Below are 24856 nucleotides of genomic sequence, written 5' to 3' on the forward strand. Positions count from 1 at the left end.
TTCCGGTTTTACCCCTCCTCCTCATGGTTTTTATGAATTTCCCATTTTACCCCTCTCTTGGTTTCTCCGACCATCTCATGTAATGCCGTGTGGATGTGTCTGATGACGTCACGAACTGCGTCAGCATATCAACTTCATCACACATACAGAGGAAGAAAAAAAGGTCAAAAGATAAAAACTCGGAGAGAGATGAGTTCCAATTCGAAAGTCTTTTTTGTTTGTTCAACAAGAAACCCAATATATATATATATATATATATATATATATATATATATACTCCTTGTTTTCCAAGTTATACACGGTCGAATTTATAATATAGCGCCAAAATGTTCATTTATTCCCTATAATACTTGTAACAGATTCTAAGTCCAAATTTATAAGAGAAACAATCGACGACCCTTTATAGTAAACGAAATATTTATTTAAAATAACACATTTATATCTTTTTTGCAGATAATTAGGCGGTGCATGGTGAATCAATTATATAGTTTTATATTGTACAAGGAAAAAAGAAGAAGCCTTTTTTTTCCACATTTTGAGTGGTCAATTATATTATGCATTTCTACAATGCATGCGATATACATATATGTATATGTATATATGTGTGTATATATATATATATATTACATTAATTAAAAGTGGTTTAGGGAAAATAAAAGTCAAAACATGCATCGGCAAAGTAAAAGCTTCAAAATTTCAGGAGCATGGTAGGTTGAGAAAGAGACAAAAAACCATTGAATCCGCTTTAATTAAAAATATTTAATTAAATTTTAACAAAATACAAGAAAAAAAAAAGGTTATAAAAAGGGCATAAAGATGGAAAACGAGAGAGAAAGCTTCAAAGATCGCAGTTGAAAATTAAAAGGGCATATCTTCAACATTCGTGGTCAAGAAAAAAACTTTTGTATACACACACACACATACACACGCATATATATACACGTACACCTGCCCCCGAAAGCAGAATCACTCGACAGCTCCATTAATCACAAACCCATCTCCCATAGAGAGAGAGAGAGAGAGAGAGAGAGAGAGAGAGAGAGAGAGAGAGAGGGAGAGATCATGGAGAAGAAGAGAGTGTTGATGGTGTTGGGAATGATCTTGTTGATGGTCTCATTGAAGTTTGGTGAAGTTGAAAGCAGAGCCCTACGATCAAAGGAAGGGGAGATGAACGGCTGTGATCACCCGCCGGCGGCGCCGGAGGAGGAGGCCGGCGGTGGGTTTGGGTCCTTTGCGGCGGCGGCGAACAATTCAAGGGGTCGTACATGGAAGAGGAGCTTAGCTTTTAGGTTGGCTTCGGGGCCAAGCAGGAAAGGCCCTGGACATTGAAGACTTCTTCTTCTTCTTCTTATCTTTTGATGATCTATTCATTACGTGGATTTGGATTGGATTTGTACATCTCTACATTTTTTTTATTTTATAGGATAAGAATTGGTTTATTCAAATGTGATGTGGTCTTAGAAATTAATTTTGATGGGCATTTTTTTATTTTTCATAAACCAATGTTGTACTTTGTAAAAGTTTTTTTTCGTTGAGATAAGGAAATTTTATTTTAGTATATAAGTTTTTTTTGGTAAATATTTAAGTGTGTATAAGTCACAAGCCAAAAAAATAATGTATTTAATCAGGGCATTATAAAAATTACGCTCTCTTTGCTATTTTAATTTTAATACTTAACATTCTCCATCTATGATCATGTGACCAGAAATATAGTTTGATCACATATTGATCTTATTGGTCATAACGTTAAATTTATAATGTTTTTATCAAATGATTAGTGATATATACAAGATATGAATATAATGAATTAGTGTGATCGTTATAAATTTAACGTTATAATCAATGAGACTAACATATGACCAAACTATATTTCTGGTCACATGGATCATAGGTCTACCGATAAAGGATGATATATGTTGAAATCCAAATACTAAAAGAATGATATTTTTGATATAATTCCTATTTATTAATCATTCGTTTAAGAGAAGGAAATGGGTGTTTTGATAACTTAACCCACTTTAAACCTAAAATAAAGAAATTAAGATAAACAAAATAAATAAAAATTAGGAAAATTAGAAAAACCTTTATGAATGTCCATTAATCATTACAAAATTGTTGTGTAAACGCATGAACATATCTAATATCGCATAATCCCACGTAATCTGAATTTTTTAAATGAAAAATATATGAACTTTAGTTATTTTTCCGATTTCTTCACACGCCACATCAATTTAAATGAACAAAATTAGCATTACATTAAACATCAATAACAATACATATACATCACGCTAGTAATAGTTAACATATGTCACATATAAAAAGAAAATAAAGACAAATATTTAAAATCCATACTACTCCGAGACAGAAAATTATACGATATTATCGATGTTTACATATTTATTTGATAATTCCGAGACAGAAAATTCTCGGAAAATTCGGACCAAATGAAGCAATTGTTTTAAAAAATAAATAAATTAATCCCTAGTTTTATTCAATAAAATCAAGCCGACGTGTAACACGAGGAAAAGAAAAAATGAAAAAGTCAAGAATATGTAAATTGGTTAGGGATGCCAATTTGGGTGAGAAATACGAAATCCGATCCAAATCTGCCCAAAAATAGCGGGTTTTGTGTTTAAAACTTTAAGTTCGAAAACTTTAAGTTCGAAAAGTTTCAGGTTTTCGGGTTGAGTCTAAATCGGGTTCGGCTTTTTTCGGATTAAGTCCAACGGATTTTAACTCGATCTGAAAACCCAATTTTTATTTTTAAAAAAGGTAAGTTAAAAACATATAAATGTGAATTTTTATATGTACTAAGTGGACGGTCTGATCTGATCCGAATCCGATCCAAGCCAAAGTTTTATAGGGTTGCGTTTTGGGCTTGATTTATTAAGTCCAAAAAAATTGGACTGGCTCGAGTCCGAGTCCAAAATTTTCGGGCTGAATGTAGATGCGGATGAGTCCGATTGACGCCCTTAATATTGGTGAGGAGTTAAGCTTCGGATACAATGGGTCATCTCTGTTCAAATCCAAGAAACATGATTTACATAAAACAACGAGACAAGGTTTACGAGTTCCTAATGAAACCAAGAGGATTCAAGACATATATGGAGGGTTTTCAAAATTTCTTCGATTTTATTTGCACAAAACTACGAAATCTCGGAGAGAGAGGCGAACACTAGGGCGATCTTCGTAGCAGTATCCAACGACGTTATTTCGACGGCCGACCGCTAGCCGGCCAGCAATTTCATCCCCACCACCAGATCTACCTCCTACATGGCAAGGAAGAAGAAGTCTGGTTCTCCTAATTCCTCTCGAAGGGCGAAATCGGATTCGCCCACCCCGGTTAAGGTCGAGACCTCACCGGTGGCCACCGCTCCCCTGCAATCGACTCCCCCACTACCTCTCCCACTCCCTCATCCGCCTGACCCACCCGAAATCACCGCTTCTCCTGCACCCCATCCCCCAAATCCCACCGCCTCTGAGGCCACTCATCCCGTAACTCCACCACCGTCTTCGCAAATTCCAGATTTTCTTCTACCTCATGACTTTCCACCCCTTTCCACTCTAAAAAAGCCTCCTCCCAGCCCCACTCAACCGGGCAATTCCTCCCCTTCTAACCCTAGGGGTTCCACTGATCCACCCGCCTCCCTTCCCCAGGGAGCTACTTGCCCCCTTGCTCCTCCCTCCCCTAGCCCTCAATTTCTATGGGCTAAGAGACTTCGTGCTACTTCCCGCAATCTCTCGAGAACGGTAGCTCCCACTTACTCGAAGGAGGGGATCCCTAGAATACGTGTCCCGAGCTCAGTCTTTATGGAAGCATCCAGAACTTGGGAAGGTTATCTCATCTGTCAGTTTTATGGCATGGCTCCTTCCCCTTCGAAGGTCTTCCAAGCTCTCAACCCCATTTGGGGCAAAAAAGGGAAACTAATTGTCCGTAAGGCCAGTGACTCCGCCTGTCTCGTCCGCATCCCCGACTTGGCTACTAGAGAATGGGTTCTTGAGGTGGGCATATGGAGAGTGGCGGACGTCATGTTCATGCTCTCTGAATGGACCCCTGTTGCTTCACTTCGTAAGCCAACATTGAGCTCTGCCCCGATCTGGGTCACACTCAAGCACATTCCAACCGAAATGTATTCGCTAAAAGGCATTAGTTACATCGTTTCGGGGATCGGCGAACATCTACACACGGACAAAATGCGGCTCGACCCATTAAGCATTGACGAAGCTCGGGTTAAGATAGAGGTCCAACTCGGTGGCCCTCTTCCACTGGTTGTTGAAATTGAGGATGATAGTGGTTAGGTGGTTCAAGTTCATATTGAATACGCGTGGTTACCCCCTCGTTGCTCGCGGTGCAATGAATTTGGCCACAAGTTATCACACTGTCCGTTAAAGGATCAGATTTCGGGTAATGAGGCTCCAATACCCCTGTTTCAAAATCCGAGCCCTATAAGCCCTACTATGCCTAACCTCGTGCCTAGTGCATCACCAGAGCACGTTGCCCTTGTGAGTGCTCTTGAGCCTTCAGCCCCTAAACACCAAACTCCCCCTCCATTATCCACTCTTCCGCCATCTGCTACCTCCTCTTCTCCATCAAAATCCATCCCCCATCCTCATGCCTCTCCCCCTCACCCCACAGCTGGTAAAGACATCTCACCCCAGCCCTCCCCTAAAACATCTAATCCCTGCTATACCAAATTGCAATTTGAGTCAGAGGAGCAATTGGTCAAGGAAGTCCAGCGTCTTTTTAGGTCCCGACATATATCCTGCCCTAACGACCCGATTGTCGATCCCTCCGACAAAAAGGGCCATAGAGGCAAGGGCTGTACCAACTAACCCCTCGTGATCCCACGTTGCTTTTGGGTTTTTTTTGGAAACATTGTTTTGGTAAAACAGATAGCATGAAGATTTTTTGTTGGAATGTACGCGGCCTTAATAGCTCCTCGAAGCAGCGAGGTGTTAAGGACTGGACCTCCTCGCAAGGGGCACTTATTGGAGGCCTCATTGAAACACGAATTCGAGATGAAGCCGAAGCCATTCGGATTGCAAACCACATTTTCCCCGGTTGGCAGTCCACCTCGAATCTTGACTCAGCTCTGCTAGGGAGAATTTTGATAGCATGGGAATCTTTCGGTTGTTGTTTACAAAGCCTCGACATAGATGATTACATGCGGTGTTTTCAACCTTGGAACCAATGAATACGTAACTCTTTCCTTCATCTATGAGAAGAATACATCGGGTGAAAGGCGTGAACTCTGGGCAGAAATCTCCTCTCTAGCATCCAATGATCTAATCACTGATAGACCTTGAATGCTTATTGGAGACTTCAATCAAATACTGCGGCCATCTGAACATGCTTCGCCTTTGATGCCATTTACGCCACACTCTGGCATGTTCGATCTGCAGGACTATCTGTACAGTAATGGACTGTTTGACCTTGCTGCTAGGGGAAGGCACTACACGTGAACAAACAGTAGTGCAGGAAATCCTATAGCAAGAAAACTCGACAGAGCGGTTGTTAATGAAAAATGGATGCTGACTTTTGCTGATTCTTATGCCACTTTTGAAGCTCTAGCCCCATCGGATCATTCCCCCTGCACAGTCACTCTTCATCTTAACCCGAGTCGCAGAAGACGCACCAGCTTTAAATTTTTTAACTGTCTTATGCAGCTTCCACAGTTTCAGCCTCTCATGGAGAACGTCTGGTCCTCGGGTTCGACTCCAGGTTTCTCTATGTATCGCCTATTATCCAAACTGAAGGCGCTAAAGAAGCCCCTGCGAGAGCTCAACCGGAACTCACTGAGTAACATCCAGTAGAGGGTCATGGGAGCATTAAGGGACCTACACAATGCCCAAGAGTCTTTGCTGGATAATCCATCTCTTCAGGCCGCCACCCATGAGGCAGAATTGCGAGCCAGATGGACAACCCTTGCCGTTGCGGAGGAGTCATTTCTGAGGCAGAAGTCTCGTATCTGATGGCTTAAGGAGGGAGACCAAAATACAAAGTTCTTCCACCGCACGGTCCTATCGAGGCGGGCTACTAATGCTATTCGCTTTCTTGTGGATGATGCAGGTCACAAAATTTATGACGTTGATGTGTTGAAATCCATGGCAATCAATTACTATAAATACATTCTGGGAGCAAGTGATCCAGAGGTTAATTGCTGGTCGCTTGAGGAAATCAGGAGGTTGCTGCCTTTTAGATGCCCTGATGATGCATCGAGGATTCTGACAGCCATCCCTTCCGAGGAAGAGATCCGAGCTGAGGTTTTCAGCTTGCCCCACAGCAAGGCTCCCAGGTCTGACGACTTTCCCGTGGAATTTTTCACTGGATGTTGGGATATTGTTGGTCAAGAACTAGTGGCGGCAGTTACGGAGTTCTTCACGTCTGGTAGGCTACTTAAGCAGTGGAATACCACTCTGATCGCGCTCATACCTAATGTTAAAGCCGCAGATTCTTTGAAGAATTTCCGTCTCATCTCCAGTTGCAACACTATATACAAAATTATCTCTCGCATCCTTGTACGGAAGCTTAAGACAATTATGACATCTGCTGTGGGAAACAACCAAACTGCGTTCATTTCGGGGCGTTCTATCTCGGAAAACATACTGCTTGCCACAGAACTAGTAGCGGACTTCTCCTCCTCAAGCTGATTGCAAAAAAGACTGCTCAAGATTGACCTACGCAAGGCTTTTGATTCAGTACAATGGGAATTCATCCTGGCTGTCCTAAAAGCCATGTGTCTCCCAGCTAGGTTTATCAACTGGATACGAGAGTGTATTACTACCCCGACTTACTCTGTTTCTTTTAATGGAGGAACTACGGGGTTTTTTGCAGGAAGGCGTGGGCTTCTCCAAGGGGATCCATTATCTCCGTACCTCTTCGTCTTGGTTATTGAGGTCTTATCCAAACTACTTGATCGGGCTGTAACAGAAGGGTTAATCACTCTACCTCCGAAATGTCGGGCACCACTAGTCTCGCATCTCTGCTTCGCTGATGATATCCTGGTCTTTTCTGATGCCTCAACACGCTCTCTTTCAGCTATCGTGGCAGTTTTTGACAATTTCCACACCACTTCTGGCCTCAGACTAAATAGGCAGAAGACGTGTTTATTCATCGATGACGGCAGTACTGCAACTGTTGTCACAATTGCGGAAGAGTTGGGAGTGGGCATCGGGAACATCATCAGAGGTCGCATGTGTTCATGGACTGCTATACACTTGTCTTTTGCAGGTCGGCTGCAGCTGATTAAATCAGTCATATGTAGCATCATCAACTTTTGGGCATCTTCCTACATTCTTCCGTCATCCTGCCTTCGTAACATTGAACGTATGTGTGCCTCCTTCCTCTGGACTGGACTACTGGACTCTGCTAGAGGGGCTAAGGTTTCATGGTCGGCCATATGCGTTCCTAAGCGATCTGGTGGCTTGGGTTTGAGAAGGTTACTCTCATGGAACAAAGTACTCTGTATCAAGCTCTTATGGTCCCTATTTGCCAAAAGTGGTTCCCTATGGATAGTCTGGGTTAAATCGCACCTGCTGAAGCGTCGATCTTTATGGGCTCTGAAGATTGGCAATCAGGGTAGTTGGGCATGGCGTCGCCTACTGAAGCTCCGTTCGCTTGTGCATAATTTTATACGCTGCAGAGTTGGCAAAGGAGATTGCTGCAGCTTCTGGTATGATCAATGGCTATCTATTGGGAGAGCCATTGATATTCTTGGTCTAGGAGGTCCGCGACAAATTGGAGTTCCCCTTAATGCTACCGTGAGCTGTGCAGTTTCAGACAAAGGTTGGGACTTCTTTCCTGCTAGATCCGATGCAGCATTAGCACTTCAAAGTGCTATCATTGAACATCAGCTACCCTCCTCATCCGCTCCAGCGGATACCTACTACTGGGCTGACTCTTTGTGCGACAGTGATCTTCCGAAATTCTCGACGGGTAAAGCCTGGGCAAGACTTGAGCAGCCTCCATCTCCAGTGCCCTGGTTCAGAGGTGTGTGGTTCACCAATTCGGTTCCCAAGCATTCTTTCATCTCATGGCTAGCAGTCAAGAACCGTCTGCCAACGGCTGATAGATTGCGCTCCTGGGGAATCAACGTTCAACCAAACTGTACTCTATGCTCGACGGCCCCAGAAACCACTGAGCATCTTTTCTTTAATTGCTCCTACTCCTCTGCGATTTGGCCCTCAAATGCGGCTCAGTTCAGCTCTTTGTTTCGGGAGATCGGAACCCTACAGGGCCATATCCACAAGTTGGTACACTTCCCAGGTCAGCCACGGCTAAAACTCATGCTTAAATTGTTCTTCCAAGCTTCTCTTTACTCAATCTGGACATAACGCAATGCCCGTCTCCATGGGAGCAATGCTAAGCCACCTGATGTTCTCCGTCGTGATACTCTACGCAATACTAGACGAAATTCATGAAAATGGGTTGCAACCAGACAGAGTCCGAAACAGTTGACTCGGGACGATCTGAGTCGAGTTGGACCATTTTACATCCTTAATCAGATTTCATAAAACAGATAAATTAAAGAAATGTGGAAAAGATTTGAAAATATTACGTAATATTACATAATATTTAGTTTTGTTTTGTTTCTATATTTTAGATATTTTATTTATTAAATAAGATATTTTGTGATTTCGTTTTCTATTGTAAATGTTGTAATGTTCTATATTGAATAATGAGAAATCTAATGATTATCTATCTATTTCTCTATTATAAATTTGAGAGACCATTTAGAATCCGAAAAACATGTTATTTAATGCATAAAATCAACTTTTTAAATCACTTCAGAATTTTGTTTGCAGCATAAACTTTATTATTTTGTACAGTTTAGGCTCTTTTAATCATGATTTTTTTAAAAAACCTTACCATTATTCGTACCAGTTAATATTTTTTTTTAATCACGGATCTTTTTAATTATATATTTTCTTTAAAATATATTGATACTAATTTGTTTTTTCCCTTTAATTTAAAAAAAATCAACAATGGACATTGTAATTTAAATAATTTCGTTTTAAATAAATATAACGAAAAAAACTATAAGGTCCAAAACCAAAATTTTAAAAAAATATGAGATCATACTGTTTTGACAATTAAAATTCTGTTATAATTTAAGGGTTCGACTGGTTGTAACGCAGCGGTTGCGGTTGCGGGTGGTAGCGTTTTCAAAACGTTTGATAGCGATTATAAATAATTAGTACTGATTGGTTGAGAAGTTGCTGTTGGTAGCGATTGCGAGTGGGTGCAGTTAGAAGTGAATGGTTCATTACGGTTGCGGTTGCGTTTTGATATAAATTGTCAAAAAAAATATTATTTAAAAATAATTTTTTATAATAGTTTTAATTAAATTTTTCGTATCATTTGATAAAAATTATTTACCAAATTTATAATAATTAAATAATAAATTTAAAATATAAATATTATAAATTTAATTTATTTTCAAGTAAAAAAAATAATTTTATTATAAAATTATTAAAAATAATCATTATTAAACCTAAAAATTATACTATTGTATTTTTTTATTAAAATATAATACTAAAAAATAATATCAAAACAAAATCATCACCAATATATATATATTAATATTTTATATAATTTCTAATAAAAATATTTTAGTTTTTTTGTCAAAACGTCGGAAAACGCTACCAAAACGCAAGTTGGAAGCTGCGATTAGAAAACACAAGTTTGGTTGCGGTTGCGGTTGGTTGCGATTCAACCATTCAGTTTTTCAATCGTCCGCAACCGCCGAAAACCGCAACCGCTCCGTTTGCGGGTGGCGGCGGTGCAACCAGTCGGCCCCTAAATATCAATGTTTAAAAAAAACGGATGATTTCATAACTTCTTTTTTTCTTATAACTAGAGTGTACGTTTCGGGAGTCGGTTCGGGTTTGAAATGGGAATGCATCGGTTCGGTTTTTATATTTGACAAAAATAGATACCAATCGGTTTTTATATTATGTTCGGTTCCGTTCGGTTTCGGTTCAGTTTCGTTTTTTTATTAAAAAAGATAGATTTTCTTTAAAAATTTTTGGTTTTTGGGGATTTTTAAAATTCCATTCGATTCAGAAAAATTCAGTTTTATAAAAATAATACCGTTCGAGAATTTAGAATGGTTCAAATTAAAAAAAAAAATCATATTTTTCGATTCGATTTGGTTTGGTTATGAAGAACCGAACCGAAACCACCACCCTTATTTATAACCATCAAACCGAAACAAGGTTCGACAAGTTGAATATCATTTTGGTGAGCGTTTTTTAAAACTAACCTCACTTTATTATAACTAAATTAAAAAAATTGATAACCAAAAAAAATAAATAAAAGCAGGAAAAAAGGTCCCGCGGAAACAAACAAGAATTCGAAGATAATCAAATAAATATATAAATATATCTAACTGTTATGAAATCAGAAGAAATATAACGACCCGAATATTAGATCGTTAATTATAAACCGAAAACTGTATTTAGGAGAATAGAGAACAAGTTTATTTCTTATTTCTCTCTTTTGAAAGTGTATAAATGGAGGAATTCAAATGGTCTATTTATAAAAATCCCGAAGTTATTGTTCATGTATACGGTCGGTGTGAACAGTAACCGTATATATGAACAGTGAGTCGGTGTGAACAGTAACGATGAGTTCCACCATAAATATATTTTATTTATAACACTACGGTAATAGTCTATAAATTCAAAATACACGTCCTTCCGATTTCTTTCGCATACCACGCCAATTTAAGTTTTTAAGTATACATGAATATATATTAATATCTGCTAAATTTCTATTAAATCGATGTGACAATGGAAAAATTAAAAAAAGTTTAAAATTCATATTTTTTGCTTAAAAATTTTGAATCTTAAATTACATAAGATACTAGTTGTTTTTATATATTTATTTGGTAATTTCAAAAAATTCATAGATAATTCGGAAATTAGTAGTACCAAGCCAAACAATTTTTTCAAATCTTTCAATTAATATAAAGACATTTGAATTACCATAACACGAGAGACAAAAAAAAAGTTTTGGTAAAAGTGTTCAAAGCTTCAGACAAAAAAGGTCGTCTCTGTTCAAACATGTTTTATACTCAAGGGGTTGATTAAAAGACAAATGAAGGATCAATCTCAGGTTTCTAGGGTGGCCTATTTGGTTAATAACCGGATAACCGAATCGATTCGAATAACGTAACCAAACCAAATTAGATGTAAAACTGAATGATTATGATTTTTCTAAAACCAAAAAAACCGAATCCGAACCCGAACTGAATAAAAAATAACCAAAAAGACCGTAAATTTCTTTAAGAAAATGAGTATTTTTATCATAATCGAATCGAAACCGAAACCGAATATAACCAAACCGAACCGAATTCTATGTAAAAATCGAACAGTTATAATTTTTCTAAAACCGAAATAACCGAACTCGAATATAATCGAACCGAATCTGAACCGAAACCCGATTAAGCCACCCCTTTTTGCTAACAGAAGATGGTTTATAGGATTTAAGTTTGTTAAACTCTAATCTCCACATTAAGCACGATTCCAAAGACCGATAATCGATCATCTTTGGTTGGGATGTCAAATGGATCTGCTAGACCAAGATTAGCCCAAATCGATCCGGGTCAATCCAGACGAGAACGAGGCCGAACCAAGTACCCACGGTTTACCTATCCGAGATCAACAAAACCCGAACTCGAACCCAACAATCGGATAATCAATGCAGCAACATCAGAATACACGAAAATCAGATATGTTTACTCGATCGTAATAGTTACCGAGGGGGAACAATGGCAATCACAGTTTCATCGGAGTCCAGGATTCAGGACAGTCTATAAACTAAATAAGCTCACAAAGGCAAGTAGATCATAAACTAGAAAGACAAAGATTTGCTGGTTCAGATATCTAAACAGAGGCAACTCATGAACAGAGACATATACAGCAAGTTCACACCAGGTTTAACCCTAAACCAAAGATGGAATAACAAACTTACCCCGAGATCCCGAAGGATAGATTATACGCACTCAAGTCACCCGGCCGTCGTTACAGCAGAGAAGAGCCAGCTGACTCAGTTCAAGATTTCAGAGAAAAGCAATTCCAAACTGAGCTGCATAAGGATTTCAAAAGAATGGAATAACAAACAACAGAGAACAGAGAAGATAAATCCATCACTTGTTCTATCAAAGGCAGCTCCTTTGAACTCCATCGTTTTCAAAGACACCACCCATCACACAGATAGACAACGCATATAGGATCGAAACTAAACAGAACAAAGAGGACAACCGGCGAAACAGGAAGACAAAACACATCTAATCCCTTTTTGGTATGATTGATTCATAAGATAGTAAACTCTACAAGCCAAACTTGGTGTATCCTTCTACCAAATCCAAATCCAGAATGAATCCTACAGGTGGGTATTGATTTGTCTACACATTTACCGTGAAATGCAAATGATTCAAGTGAATCATAACCACGCTTCAGCAAAACCATCGAATCACTTGCTTGAATGAAAGCATAACAACATACGAAATGATTTATTCAACTGAAAAACAAGAAAAAAGAATGATGCTTTGGAATTTACGAGATGTTTTTCTCTCACTCAACGATTCCAAAGATAGTGAATTGCCCCAAGGATCATCAACCATTAGAGCATGTTAACAGCAATGCCAATACCAAGCAGAGAGCACTGAAGAAATGCATATTAGGAAAAGCCTCCATAAATACGCAAGAGAAATCCACCAGTCATTACAAGAACAGATCTCATCATAAACTCTGAGACACCCATGTGAATCTAGCAAAAGCAAACCCTACAGAAAGAGAGAGATAAAGGGTATACAACACACCGAACTCAAGCCTCGGTCTTCTCCGACTCAGTAGGCGCATCTTCTTTGGCGGCCTCAGTAGAAACCGCACCAGCATCTTCGCCGGACTGCGCCGCCGATCCGGCGTTTCCATTACCCGTCGCCGCCGCCGGAGCCCGAGCCTTCACCGAATCCAGCATGCGCTTGCTAATCTCCTTGGAATAAGCCTGAAGGATCTCGATCCCGTCGTCATCCCCGGACACGGCCGCGGAGGCGACGCCGTACGCCTCCTCCTCGATCGATTTCGCGACGGCGAGCGCATCCTCCTGCGGAAGCGTACCGTACCTCTTCGAGAGGATCGAAGGAGTCGAAAGCGTCTCGATCAGGCGGTTCACGACGGCGTCACGGGTTTTCTGCGTCGGCGGCCAAATCCGGAGAGAGACGTCTCCGAGTTTCTTCTCCACCTTCTCCATCGTCGCGTCCTTGGTGGCGCCGTCGCCGTCGGTGTGGGGAACGGCGGCGGATCCCTCCGAGTCCGACGGTGGTAGTGCGGCGGGGTTGTCGGTCGATTCAGTGTCTGCCATTTTTGGTCGAAATCTGTTTTTAGGGATTTTGAAATTATTTTGGGGATATATATTATATATATTTTTTTGTTATTGAAGGGAGGGAGGGATTCGGTACGGCGTCGGTTTATAGGTGAAATGTACACAACTTCGGTAATGAATTAACTTGGAAGTGACACATAAAACTTGTAATTGTGATGTGACACGTGGTTGTCCTTTCATGATAATTGCATCTTAATCCCTGTACTTTTTTTATGAGAGCAATATAGTCCTTATACTTTAAAATTAAGAAAAAACCCCTATGAGCGATCCGAGTCCGAGGTCATGGAATTGATGGGAGAATTGAATTATTAATTATAGAGGCATAATGATAGTGGATCCGAATTTGATTCCACCCATCAATTATCTTAACATTTTTAATACAAGTATTTTAAAACTATAGAGTATTAAACTATTATTACCATAAAATATATTTTCAAGAGATCGATCTAATTTTTTTTTTATTGTTATAAATAGAACCCATATCATTTATTCGTAATAATATGTGATACTTACAGAATCCGACCAATTCCACTGAAATTTCACTTATTCCCAAAATTGGCTATAAATAAATTTCACAATAATATATGATTTTTGGAGTTTTTTTTGTGCAAATTGACTGCGTGTTTTAAAACATTTATTTCCCTTTCTTCTTTCATTTTTTTTACTTATTTACCATTTTGGTTATTAACTAAATATCGAATCAATATAACAAAATCGAATTCGATATAAAAATTATAAATGATTGTAATTTAAAAAAAAAACTAAATTCGAACAGAAACCAAAAAAACAAAAAAAAAAAATAGAATTTCTTTTAAAAAATAAATTTTTTACTAATAAAAAATCAGATCCAAACCGAAACAAATCGAAATTGATATAAAAATCAAATGATTATAATATTTTCATATACGAAATAACCCAACAGAAACTGAAAAAAAACCTAAAATGACCACTTATATTAAATATCACATATCACATACTTAATAGAAATCATAACCCTGTTTTATTTTAACTTGTATAAATTAAATTTAAGAAATTTTTTATTTATTTTTGCCATTAAACAGAAATCATGTGCAAGCCAATCATTTAATGGGAACAATAAATAAAAAGAATCTAATTTTGGGAACTTTCGAAAATTAGCCGGTTGAATTCGAAGGGCAAATGAAATCTCACGAAAAAACAGTGAGAGCCCGCCATTTGATTTTTCGATGAATTCTTCTTCCAAAGATCCAAACTTTTTTTTCCCCTGAATGAATCTGAAATCTGAAATTTCGAAACCCAAAACGCTTCAGCGCCATTTCTTCAAGGTTTATTCGAATTCCCTAAAAAATGGCGCTTTTACTCCACCTTTTTCATCACCCCTTCTCCCCCCAGTCCTTCAACCAAATCTTCCTCTCTCTCTCTCTCTCTCTCTCTCTCTCTCTCTCTCTCTCTCTCGAGAATGGCGGAGAAGGAGATTTCCGGGAGGATGACAAGAGCAGCAGCGAAGAGAAAGGCGACTATGGCGGCTGCGAAGGACGACGAGCGAGCGAGCAAGAAGAGAGTAGTGCTCGGAGAGCTTCCGAACATGTCGAATGTCCCTGTTCCTGTGAATCCCAAACCGACCCAGAAGCCAAAAAGGGATCTTAGGGCATATGCGAAGCAGAGGAAGACCGCTTCGGTCTCCGACACGGCTAAGGATTCGACGGCCGCCGTCGAATCGAGCGTCGACATTGATGCCCGAACTGATGATCCGCAGATGTGTGGCCCTTATGTCTCCGACATCTATGAGTATCTTCGTCAGTTGGAGGTATGTCTGCAGTTTCTCGATTTTGCCATTGTCTGTTTTTTCTGTAATTTTTTTGGCATTAGACTGAATTCTGAGGTGAATCCAAAACTGGGTCAGTTTATGTTGCAAGTTTGATCTGAGAATTTCTGGGGTTTTGCCATTTTGTCTGAAATTTGTGGGTTTTCGCCATTTTTTTGGAACTGGATTGATGGAATCAGGTGAATCCAAAGCAGCGACCTTTGCCTAATTACATCGAGAAAGTTCAGAAAGAAGTGAATTCCAACATGAGAGGGGTATTGGTGGATTGGTTGGTCGAAGTGTCTGAAGAATACAAACTCGTGTCCCATACTCTGTATCTCACTGTCTCCTACATAGATCGATTCTTATCTTTGAAGAGTGTTGCCAGGCAGAAGCTTCAGCTTCTTGGAGTCTCTTCAATGCTTATTGCCTCGTAAGCATCCGAATCTTGATTGTTAAACGATGTCCCGCCATTGTCGTTTGATGAATTTTTCTTGGGTTTTGTTCGTTTAGCTCATGTTCCTTCTCTTTTGGTTGAAACAAGTAGGAAATATGAAGAGATAAGCCCTCAGAATGTTGAGGATTTCTGTTACATCACTGACAATACGTATACGAAACAAGAAGTGGTGGAGATGGAAGCCGAGATACTTCTCGCTCTGCATTTTGAACTGGGAAGCCCCACAATTCAGACATTTCTAAGGTTGTAATGTGATGAAAATGCAGATTCTGTGCTATAAATAAAGTTATGGGTATTGTGGTTTATCATCTAATTCCCTTCTCTGTTTTGCCTTTTGATGTTTGATCTTGCAGGCGGTTTGCAAGGATTGCCCAAGAAGATATCATCAATGTAAGCTGAAACCCGATCTCCTTACATAAATCGAAGAGGAACAATTTCTTTCTTACTGATCGCTAATCATCGAACCGGTTTTTTCTTTCTTCCTCAGGTGTCGCATTTGCAGTTAGAGTTTCTCTGCAGCTATCTTTCGGAGTTAAGTTTGCTGGACTATAAATGTGTGAAGTTCCTCCCGTCTATGGTGGCCGCTTCAGCTATCTTTCTTGCCCGGTTCATCATGCGTCCAAAACAACATCCATGGGTAAGAAAATCAAAGATTTCAGCTTTTGTTCATCTCTGAATCACGTCACTGAATCCGATGAAAATGCAACAGAATCCTATGTTACAAGAGTACACGAAGTACAAACCGGCTGATCTTAAAGAATGCGTCGGTATCATACATGACTTGTATCTGAGCAGAAGAGGAGGTGCCCTACAAGCAGTGAGGGCAAAATATAAGCAGCATAGGGTAATAACACAATTATGATGGCGATGATATCCTTAATAATGGGCATTTGGAACACATTCTTTACATAGTTAGGACAGCAGCCTTATGTTGTATCTTTTGCTCCCCTGTGTTGCAGTTCAAGTGTGTGGCGACATTGCCGGTCTCCCCGGAGTTGCCTCTGCTCTTTTTCGAGGATGTTATGATTTGAACTTTGGCGTAATGATTAAGAAGTTTTGTTTTCTCTGACATCATCGAAGAAACTGACGTTGGCATTGGATAAAAGAATTGAAGGAGGCTTCATCAAAGAAATGAGTTACTTCTTGAGAGTGTACAGGCAGTGGAACTTAGGATTAATGATCTCAAACTTGTGTTCATGGTTTTTTCTGTTTATTTTGATGTAGCCTTTGAAAGGGCTGATATTAGGTTTGATTGATTTGTTCAATGGTTCTTTTGATGCAAAAAAAAAAAATTCCAGATTGGAATCTTTTATGCAATGAAGGGTACTACAAGCTTTGATTCTTAATGCATGAAATCTTATGGAACTGAACATGCAAGAGTAGATCTTAGCTCTATGTAATTTACTAAAAACTCTTTACGTTGGATGAGATTGAACCTCAAGATTTTAAATTTGATGTGGGTTTTGAGAAATTTGATGTGGATAGCAATAGGAATTTGATGAACCTAAACCAATTTGTAGCACATTGATGTTCACGTGTGGACATATAATGATAGATATAATTAGAAATGAGATTATTAGAAAGAAAATAGGAGTAATAAGTATAGAAGAGAAGTTACGAGAGATATGTTTAAAATGGTTTGAATATGTACAACGTAAGTCGATACATACGCCAGTTAGAAGTGTGGAGAGTATAGAAATATAAACGAAAAGGAAGGAATAGACGTAGGTTTATTTGAGAACGTATAATTAATAATGACTTGGAATTGTTACAAATTCCGGAAGGGTTAACTCAAAACCGAAATAAGTGTAAATAAGGAATTCATACGGCTGACCCCAAATAAACTTGGGGGTCAATCTCATCTAATGTAGATGCTTCTTTTACTTTTAACTCTATTGCTACTTACATGATAGAAAGAATAAAATCTTCAGTTACACATAAGATTAAGATTCAGAAAAAAAAAGGGTACAAAAAGATACTTTGCTAACAGTATATTCTACAAGAGACTGCTTATGTGTATTGACATATTGAAGCTTCCTTCTCTCAGACAATGAAAGTGTGTTGTCTATCAGTTGCCGTATATCGTGGTGTTATTGCTCGAGATGCCATGAATTGATTCCCCGATCTTTTCCTTCCGTGTAGCAGAGAATGTAGAACAGTTTTCTTTAGGGTAAATTAGCTTTCAGACACAGATATTCTTTTGGGGAGCTCTATGGAGAACCAAGAAGATGGAACTGAGCTGGAGCTGTTGCAGTGTGAGATGAGGTAGATTATGAAGGCCACATAAGCAGCAGTGCCGACAAAGACAGCAGATTCAAATAGAAAACCTTTGACTTCCGACACGAAGAAATCAAACAGAAGATACCCGTTGATGATTATTACGAGTGCAGCCACTGTCCAGGCTAGTCTCTGCAAAGATAGTTCAAGAAATTTAGACGGTTGATCTTTGTTAGTGTCACCATAACAAGTCCAGGAAAAGAACAAAACTAGAGAAGATGAGCACAAAAAGTCTGGCACAACTCAGAGCATGCTTTGTCTTGCCATGAACAGCAGCAAAATCAAAGAATATGATGATCTAGCCTGGTAACATGAAAGCATTCAAAAAACCTTCGGTTATGTTGGCATATTACACCAGTCATCAGAACAGAACAACACACAAGTTACACTTGAAAACACTTTGTCACCAGCTCTGTCTAACCCCTTTAAGGGCATTAAATATTGAAAAACTGCTAAAGCAATTGCACTCTATTGCCACTTTGGAGGAAATGAGATACTCGAGGCACCTTGAAACAGCTTAAGAAATGGTCCAATTTGATGAAAGCATCAATGAATGACACAAAAATGGTTGTTACACAAATATCTGTGTGTGTGTGTAACTGTATATAGAAATTTTACCTCGAGAATAGGTCCAATCTTGAATGCTCCCATTATCTCTTCCTTCCCAACCAAGGTCAGAAGAGGAAGAAGCGCAAACGGGATTTGTATGGACTGAAGCACGTTAAGCCATTCATTCAAAACATCCAAGGAAGCTTCTGAAGTATTGAACACGATTGCCACAATCATGGTTGGCACGATCGCACAGCTCCGTGTTATTAATGCCCTCAACCATTTCTTAAGCCGAAGGTTGAGAAATCCGCCCATAATAAACTGTCCAGCATATGTACCAGTTATTGTACTGCTTTGCCCTGCTGCTAACAATCCGATTCCCCAAATGTAAAGAATCGGGAGAAGCCCACCTCCGAACTTCTCCTCAAGATACTGTCCAGCATTAACCAGTCCTATGTTGTTAGCTTGCTCAGTACCGTAAAACCCCTTTGCAAATACGGTAGTCACAAACAAGTTAATCATGAACGATACGAAAAGGGCAACCGTAGATTCGATCATATAGTAATTTAGCGCCTCTTGAACCCGGCCTTTCTTATTGGGATCAACTTTCCTCGACTGAACCAGAGCCGAATGCAAGAACACATTGTGAGGCATTATGACACAGCCCACGACCCCTACAGCTTGCCTAATCGTTTTTGAGCTAAGTCTTGGAAGTAATATTCCTATTGCACCGAGTACACAACAAACGAATAACGAGTCACAAAGGGATCCTTTCAACAATCGAATGAGAAAGCAAGTTTCGAATATGAAGATAGTAATGTCTCACCTATCAGAAGTTCTCTTCCACTCGGCTTGGTCTCACTGAACATCCAAGCGAAGGACATTGCCATTGTTGCGATCAAAATGGCGAAAACAGCTTCTAGCTTTCTTACACCATAGTTCTCTAAAAACAGGAACATAAAACTGTTTGCAACAGATACAAGCAATCAATTAGCATTCTTACACTACGGAGTGTCAAGAAAGAATTCAAAAGTAGAAGCAAAATCAAAACTTATGATCGACCAGGATTGACATTTCCACTAAAGCTTAAACCCAGAAACGCGAGCTTCGAATTCACCCATGAGTTTGGGAGATCTAGAACCAGAGATATTCAACTAATACACAAGAGAATGAATCAAAATGCCACTGAATCCAGTAACCGTACTAAGAAGATGAAGAACAGTTTCAAGGGACTCACCAATCAGATGCCGTAATCACGACACCAGCCCAAAGCGGCAAAACACCGCGGCTGAGAATCTGAATAGCGATAGCACTGCCGATTACCTCCTGAATATCAGCTCCGATCAGGGCAAGCTCCGCCATGGACCAAAGCACATACCTCGCCCATGTCGGGTACTCCTCTCGACAGAGCTCCGCGAGATGTCGACCAGTGGCGACGCCAATCCGAGCCGACAACATCTGGATCAGCAGTCCCATGGCCGTTGCCCACATCAAGAGCCATAGCAGCGAATAACCAGCGATAGCTCCCGCTTGCAGATCTCCCTCCAGATTCCCCGGATCTAAGAACGCGATGCTCATTAGGAACCCAGGGCCGGTGAACAACCACAGCTTCCGCCACGAGAACGGCCGTGTCGCGGAGTCTCCGGCGGCAGAATCGGGAGATTCGACGTCGAAGATGACGATCTTCTCTCTGGACTCAAAAGCGACATCGGCTTCGTCGTCATCGGAGGAGCTCGAAGGGAGGGTTTGGGGATGGAGAAGGCGATCGGATTCCGTCTCCTTCCCGCCAACATGAACGTCGCCGTTGTCTACGTTGGTCGTCGGAGAGTGCATTGTGTGAACTGGAAGGGAATATTCCGTCGGAGGCGAAACGGAATATTCTCCCGCGAACGGAGGTTTTGAGTGAGCTTGTGCTTTGAATAGATTTGGACGGATAAGGACTCTTGCATTTTAGGCACATGGTGCCAAATTAAAATGGAATATAATTTTAAAAAAATTTAAAACAAATATATGAAATAAAATAAATAGACAAATCTATCTATATATATAAAAGTTTGATTTGAAGGCTTGTGAAGACACCTAGATCCACATCATCATCCATATGGCATTTGTTTTAATTTTTATTTGTCATTTGAAAATTTAATGAGCAAATGTACATAAATAATATATTAATAATTGCAATAACATCTGAAATAAATTATAAAATGAGTGGAGGTAAAAATACATTGGTAACGTAATTAGAGAAGAGTGGATGTAAATTTAATGTTAGAAAGGAGTGGAGACAATTTAATATCATATGGTAAATGTTACGTTATACAAAAAACTCATATGTGTGGTCTTTTTAAGTTGATCATTGGTTAGAAAATTAAATGAGAAGTATTAATAATTATGTTGTTGATTTTTTGAATTTTCGGCTATACGTTTTTGTTTGCAAACGGATAATTATGAAACCACATCATATACGGTATAATAAAATAAAAATCTTATAATTAACTTACAAAATACAATTATACAAAAAATTGTCGATACACCGGTACTTATCCTAATAATAAAATGAAAAAAATAGTAACATGAATATGAGAATATATAAAAAATTAATAGAATATAATTATACAAAAAAATTGTAATAAGCATTCATTGCCCACTAACAAAATGGAATAACGCAGGCCACTATACCATAATCATTATTAGAATAAATGTATTAGCCCACTATCGATTATATGCACACGAATTCTTTGAAGATTTTCGGTGACCTCGGTTTGTGTGCTTCATCTCTTTCTTCGTTGTTGCTCCCCTTTTTTTAATCAATCACTCTCATTCACCTATATAACATATTTGTAATACGTATAGAGATATATCAATCCAAACAAACAACACAATGACAACTATCGGAGGCACAATGGAGGCACGTGGTGTTGAGGCTCTTTTCGCATATGTAACGTTTGATGATCTAAGAGTTGGACGCAAAATGCAAAGAATAGTCGGTAGATTGTTGCGATTTTGGGAGGTACGAAACTTCAAGAAAGGAGGTGAACTGATGAGCATTGATTTTTTGTTCATCGAAGAAAAGGTTAACAATTTTTATGTCATTTCTATTTTAAATATAATATGTATAATATCGCTCACATCATTTCACCGGTTATTTTTTCCCCCTCTCCATTTTGCAGTCTCTTCTTATACAAGGATCTATTAGTAGGCAACGTTTGGATAGCTTCATAGATGTCTTTCATGAGAGAAAAATTTATATTATCACTGATTTTGAGGTTGTTAAAGCTAATGAACGTTTTAAGTTCACTGACTTCCATCTATCTATTCGTTTCACGGAACGCACTACTATTACAAAACTTGGTTCCATAGCTATTAACATAGATGTTTAGGTTTCGAGATTACCATGAACTCATTGCCCTAGCTAACAAGAATGAAGAGTTGCCAGGTAAAATAATGTACAATCTAAATGATATATTTTACCATCTTAATTTCATTCTAAAAATATTCTATGACAGTTCTTTATTTATATTTGTTTTCTTCATGAAGATTTCATTGGTCGTGTTCAGTTTATTAGAGACTCTCAACATGAATCTTCATTATCCAAACAAATAATGATTCTCAGTCTTCATGACCAGGTATACATATTTTTTTAATTATATATTGTTTATTTTATATTTAATTTTTTTAATTATAAATTTGTAATATTGTTTTTTTAATACTATTACAGTGCCAATGATATTCATGTGACTACTTGGGATACAAAAGCAAATGAATTACGTTCAAAGTTAGAGAATTTATCCATGCAACCAAAAGTGATTTTGGTGACAAATATAAATCCTAAATTTGTTGGAGGTAAAACTATATAAATTATTATAATTATATTGTTCCATGATAATTCCTTTGTTTTTATTTTGTTATTATTTTGCAGCATATATTAAAAAATATTATTATTAAAAATATAAATATATTTATGTTGAGAAACTATTAGAAGATTATATAAATTATTGCAATTATATTATTTCAATAATTCTGTAGCATTCTAGGAACATGTCTTCCATTGTTCTTTGTCATTGTGTAACCTCTTTCCTTCCAAGATCTCCTTGAGTTTTAATGCTTTCTTCAATATTACATATGTTCGAAAATATTAGTATGTATTTTAAAACGTACAGTGATATTTTTGGCACATCTAAATTATGAAAAAATATGTCATCCTATCGGATGATAAATTCAATCTTTTTTCCCACAATTTTTTTATATCTGTCATTCTCATTTAAGTTTTTAACTATATTATAATTTTAATTTACCGATTTATTGTTGATATTTCTAATTTATATGTGTATCTTGGTATATAAAAATTCAGAAAATGTTTAATAGTTGATATTGAATATATTTTTAATCGTGGTTTTCAATAATAAATAGTATTATTTACATGACACTGTATATATCGGCATCTCATTGTATTATGATAAATATTTACTCCAAATGATGTAACGTTCCCGTCGGTTTTGGTTTAAAATAACAATTAATTGCATTCCAACCCACTATCGAAATAGAATCAATTCTTTGAGCTGTCAGTCATTATGCTATGATCGTATTCGTAACGTATATAGACGTACAAACGTTGCATTTAAATTGACTTCTACACCGAGTAATTTTTTGTATTTTATGTTATTTTTTATGCATCTTTTTATTTTATGTAATTATGTAAAGGATGTTGGCATCAATCGTCGTGCTGCATCAAGAAAGAGTATGGCAACCCAGTTGAGCCCATACGGAAGCATCAACTCATCCCTTGAGAGAAGATCGTCGTGCTCTCGATCCACTGCAACACTACCTATTTATAAATAATGTTTTACTATCCATTTTTAGTTTACATCATCATGGCATCTACTTTACATTTTCATTAGTTTATTAAAATTCTATATATAATTGTTTCTCTATTATATACAAAAATCATCATTATTATATAAAATATTCATTTTGATTTTAATTTTATATATTATTGAGATTGTTAATTTGATTACATTTATTATTTAAAAATTTCATTAGTTATCTATATTATATATATATATATATATATATATATATCATTAATTTTAACACATAAAAATAAATTTTTTAAATAAATTAGATGACACATAAAAATAGTAATCTTCATTAATTATCTATATTGATTATTAGAATATCACTAAATTTTACATATAAGAAAATATTTTTATTTTTTTTTTAAATAAATTCAATGACACAGAGTATAAACATAGACATGCATATACTTTAATATTTTGATTTTATTTATCATTTAAAATCTTCAATAGTTATATATATATATATATATATATATATTACAATATCAGTAATTTTAACACATAAAAAATATAGTGTTTAAAATAAATTAGATGATATATAAAAATAGAAAAATATAAATAATCTTCATTAGTTATATATATTGATTATTAGAATATCATACATGCTCTATTGAAAGATAATGTATTCTTTAACAAGAATTATCTAATTGCACGATTTGATGTCTGTTTCAGAGTGTTGGATACAAAATCCTAATCCAGTTCTTCGAATTCCAACCATAGAAATAGATCTAATGATTAAAATCTTGTGAAAAAATGAGTACAAATGTAGCAAAGGTTTCCCACTGATATTTGGTACTATTTTTCACGGCTTCATTGTTTTCCATGAAATATTTTTTTTATTTGATTTGATATAATAGATATTACAAATAAGTTAAGTTATATATTCCTTAATAAATTTATATTAATCAATGAAAGTTTTTTAAAATTTATTAATTAAATTTTTTATTGGTGTAACGTTTTCTATTTTATGTCAAAATCATGTTTTATGTATATGGTATATATATATACATGTTATGGATAACTGATATTATTGTGAAAATTTATTTGAAAAAAATTAATTAATCAATTACACTTCACTTTCCACACTACCAATAACAACTTTACTTTCTCTCTCTAAATACTTCTTCCAACACCCTAATCCTTCTCTCTACCTCTATTTCTAAAAAGTTCGGTAAAATTTATATATTTTCGATAACGCAATTATATTTTCGTATATAATTTATATAATTTTTAATAATTGTTTTATTTTGCAGGAAAAATGGACAGGAGATTTGCTGCACGTAGCTACGGACGCGGTAGCGGATCGACTTCGCCACAACAAACTCCCGAAGCTTCACAGCGGGTGCAGTACTCCGACATCACGTCCAATCCACAGAGGACGCGATTGCGTAAACTCCATCCTAACAAAGAGGATGGAGCATTGTGGTAAACTTTAATTATTTGTTTTATAAAATTAATATATAAATTTGTTTAAAAATATTACTTATATTGGTAATTTGTAGGTTTAATGTCGATCAGGCGGTTAATAATTCCGTCTCATCGTTCAT

The 24856-nt window shown here is 37.3% G+C and overlaps 5 protein-coding genes across 6 annotated transcripts; 3 read left to right on the forward strand and 2 right to left on the reverse strand.

The window, feature by feature from the left end:
- Nucleotides 1-850: 850 nt before the first annotated feature.
- On the forward strand, nucleotides 851-1555 carry LOC109116964. The gene has a single exon (XM_019203337.1). The coding sequence runs from the start codon at nucleotides 1063-1065 to the stop codon at nucleotides 1327-1329; it is 267 nt and encodes an 88-aa protein (XP_019058882.1). The 5' UTR covers nucleotides 851-1062; the 3' UTR covers nucleotides 1330-1555.
- A 1718-nt stretch (nucleotides 1556-3273) lies between these two features.
- On the forward strand, nucleotides 3274-4299 carry LOC104820681 (pollen-specific leucine-rich repeat extensin-like protein 3). The gene has a single exon (XM_010551239.1). The coding sequence runs from the start codon at nucleotides 3274-3276 to the stop codon at nucleotides 4297-4299; it is 1026 nt and encodes a 341-aa protein (XP_010549541.1).
- An 8319-nt stretch (nucleotides 4300-12618) lies between these two features.
- On the reverse strand, nucleotides 12619-13426 carry LOC104820501 (WPP domain-containing protein 2-like). The gene has a single exon (XM_010550952.2). The coding sequence runs from the start codon at nucleotides 13367-13369 to the stop codon at nucleotides 12833-12835; it is 537 nt and encodes a 178-aa protein (XP_010549254.1). The 5' UTR covers nucleotides 13370-13426; the 3' UTR covers nucleotides 12619-12832.
- A 1182-nt stretch (nucleotides 13427-14608) lies between these two features.
- On the forward strand, nucleotides 14609-16976 carry LOC104820502 (putative cyclin-A3-1). Of its 2 annotated transcripts, none has more exons than XM_010550954.2 (7): nucleotides 14609-15176; nucleotides 15374-15606; nucleotides 15718-15873; nucleotides 15984-16020; nucleotides 16118-16267; nucleotides 16340-16474; nucleotides 16590-16976. In XM_010550954.2, exons 1-7 carry the CDS (start codon nucleotides 14829-14831, stop codon nucleotides 16659-16661), a joined length of 1131 nt encoding a protein of 376 aa, XP_010549256.1. In that variant the 5' UTR covers nucleotides 14609-14828; the 3' UTR covers nucleotides 16662-16976. The 2 variants fall into 2 exon arrangements, with proteins under 2 accessions (XP_010549256.1, XP_010549257.1); XM_010550955.2 differs by having other exon boundaries at nucleotides 14612-15176; nucleotides 15721-15873.
- Nucleotides 16977-17416: 440 nt separating this feature from the next.
- Nucleotides 17417-20392, reverse strand: LOC104820503 (metal transporter Nramp2-like). The gene is made up of 4 exons (XM_010550956.1): nucleotides 19694-20392; nucleotides 19283-19419; nucleotides 18526-19178; nucleotides 17417-18039 (listed from the first exon to the last, which is right to left on the reverse strand). The coding sequence occupies exons 1-4, from the start codon at nucleotides 20287-20289 to the stop codon at nucleotides 17806-17808; spliced, it is 1620 nt and encodes a 539-aa protein (XP_010549258.1). The 5' UTR covers nucleotides 20290-20392; the 3' UTR covers nucleotides 17417-17805.
- Between the last annotated feature and the right edge of the window lie 4464 nt (nucleotides 20393-24856).

This window comes from Tarenaya hassleriana, unplaced genomic scaffold, assembly GCF_000463585.1.
Source record: "Tarenaya hassleriana unplaced genomic scaffold, ASM46358v1 Cleome31, whole genome shotgun sequence".
Lineage (NCBI taxonomy): Eukaryota > Viridiplantae > Streptophyta > Magnoliopsida > Brassicales > Cleomaceae > Tarenaya > Tarenaya hassleriana.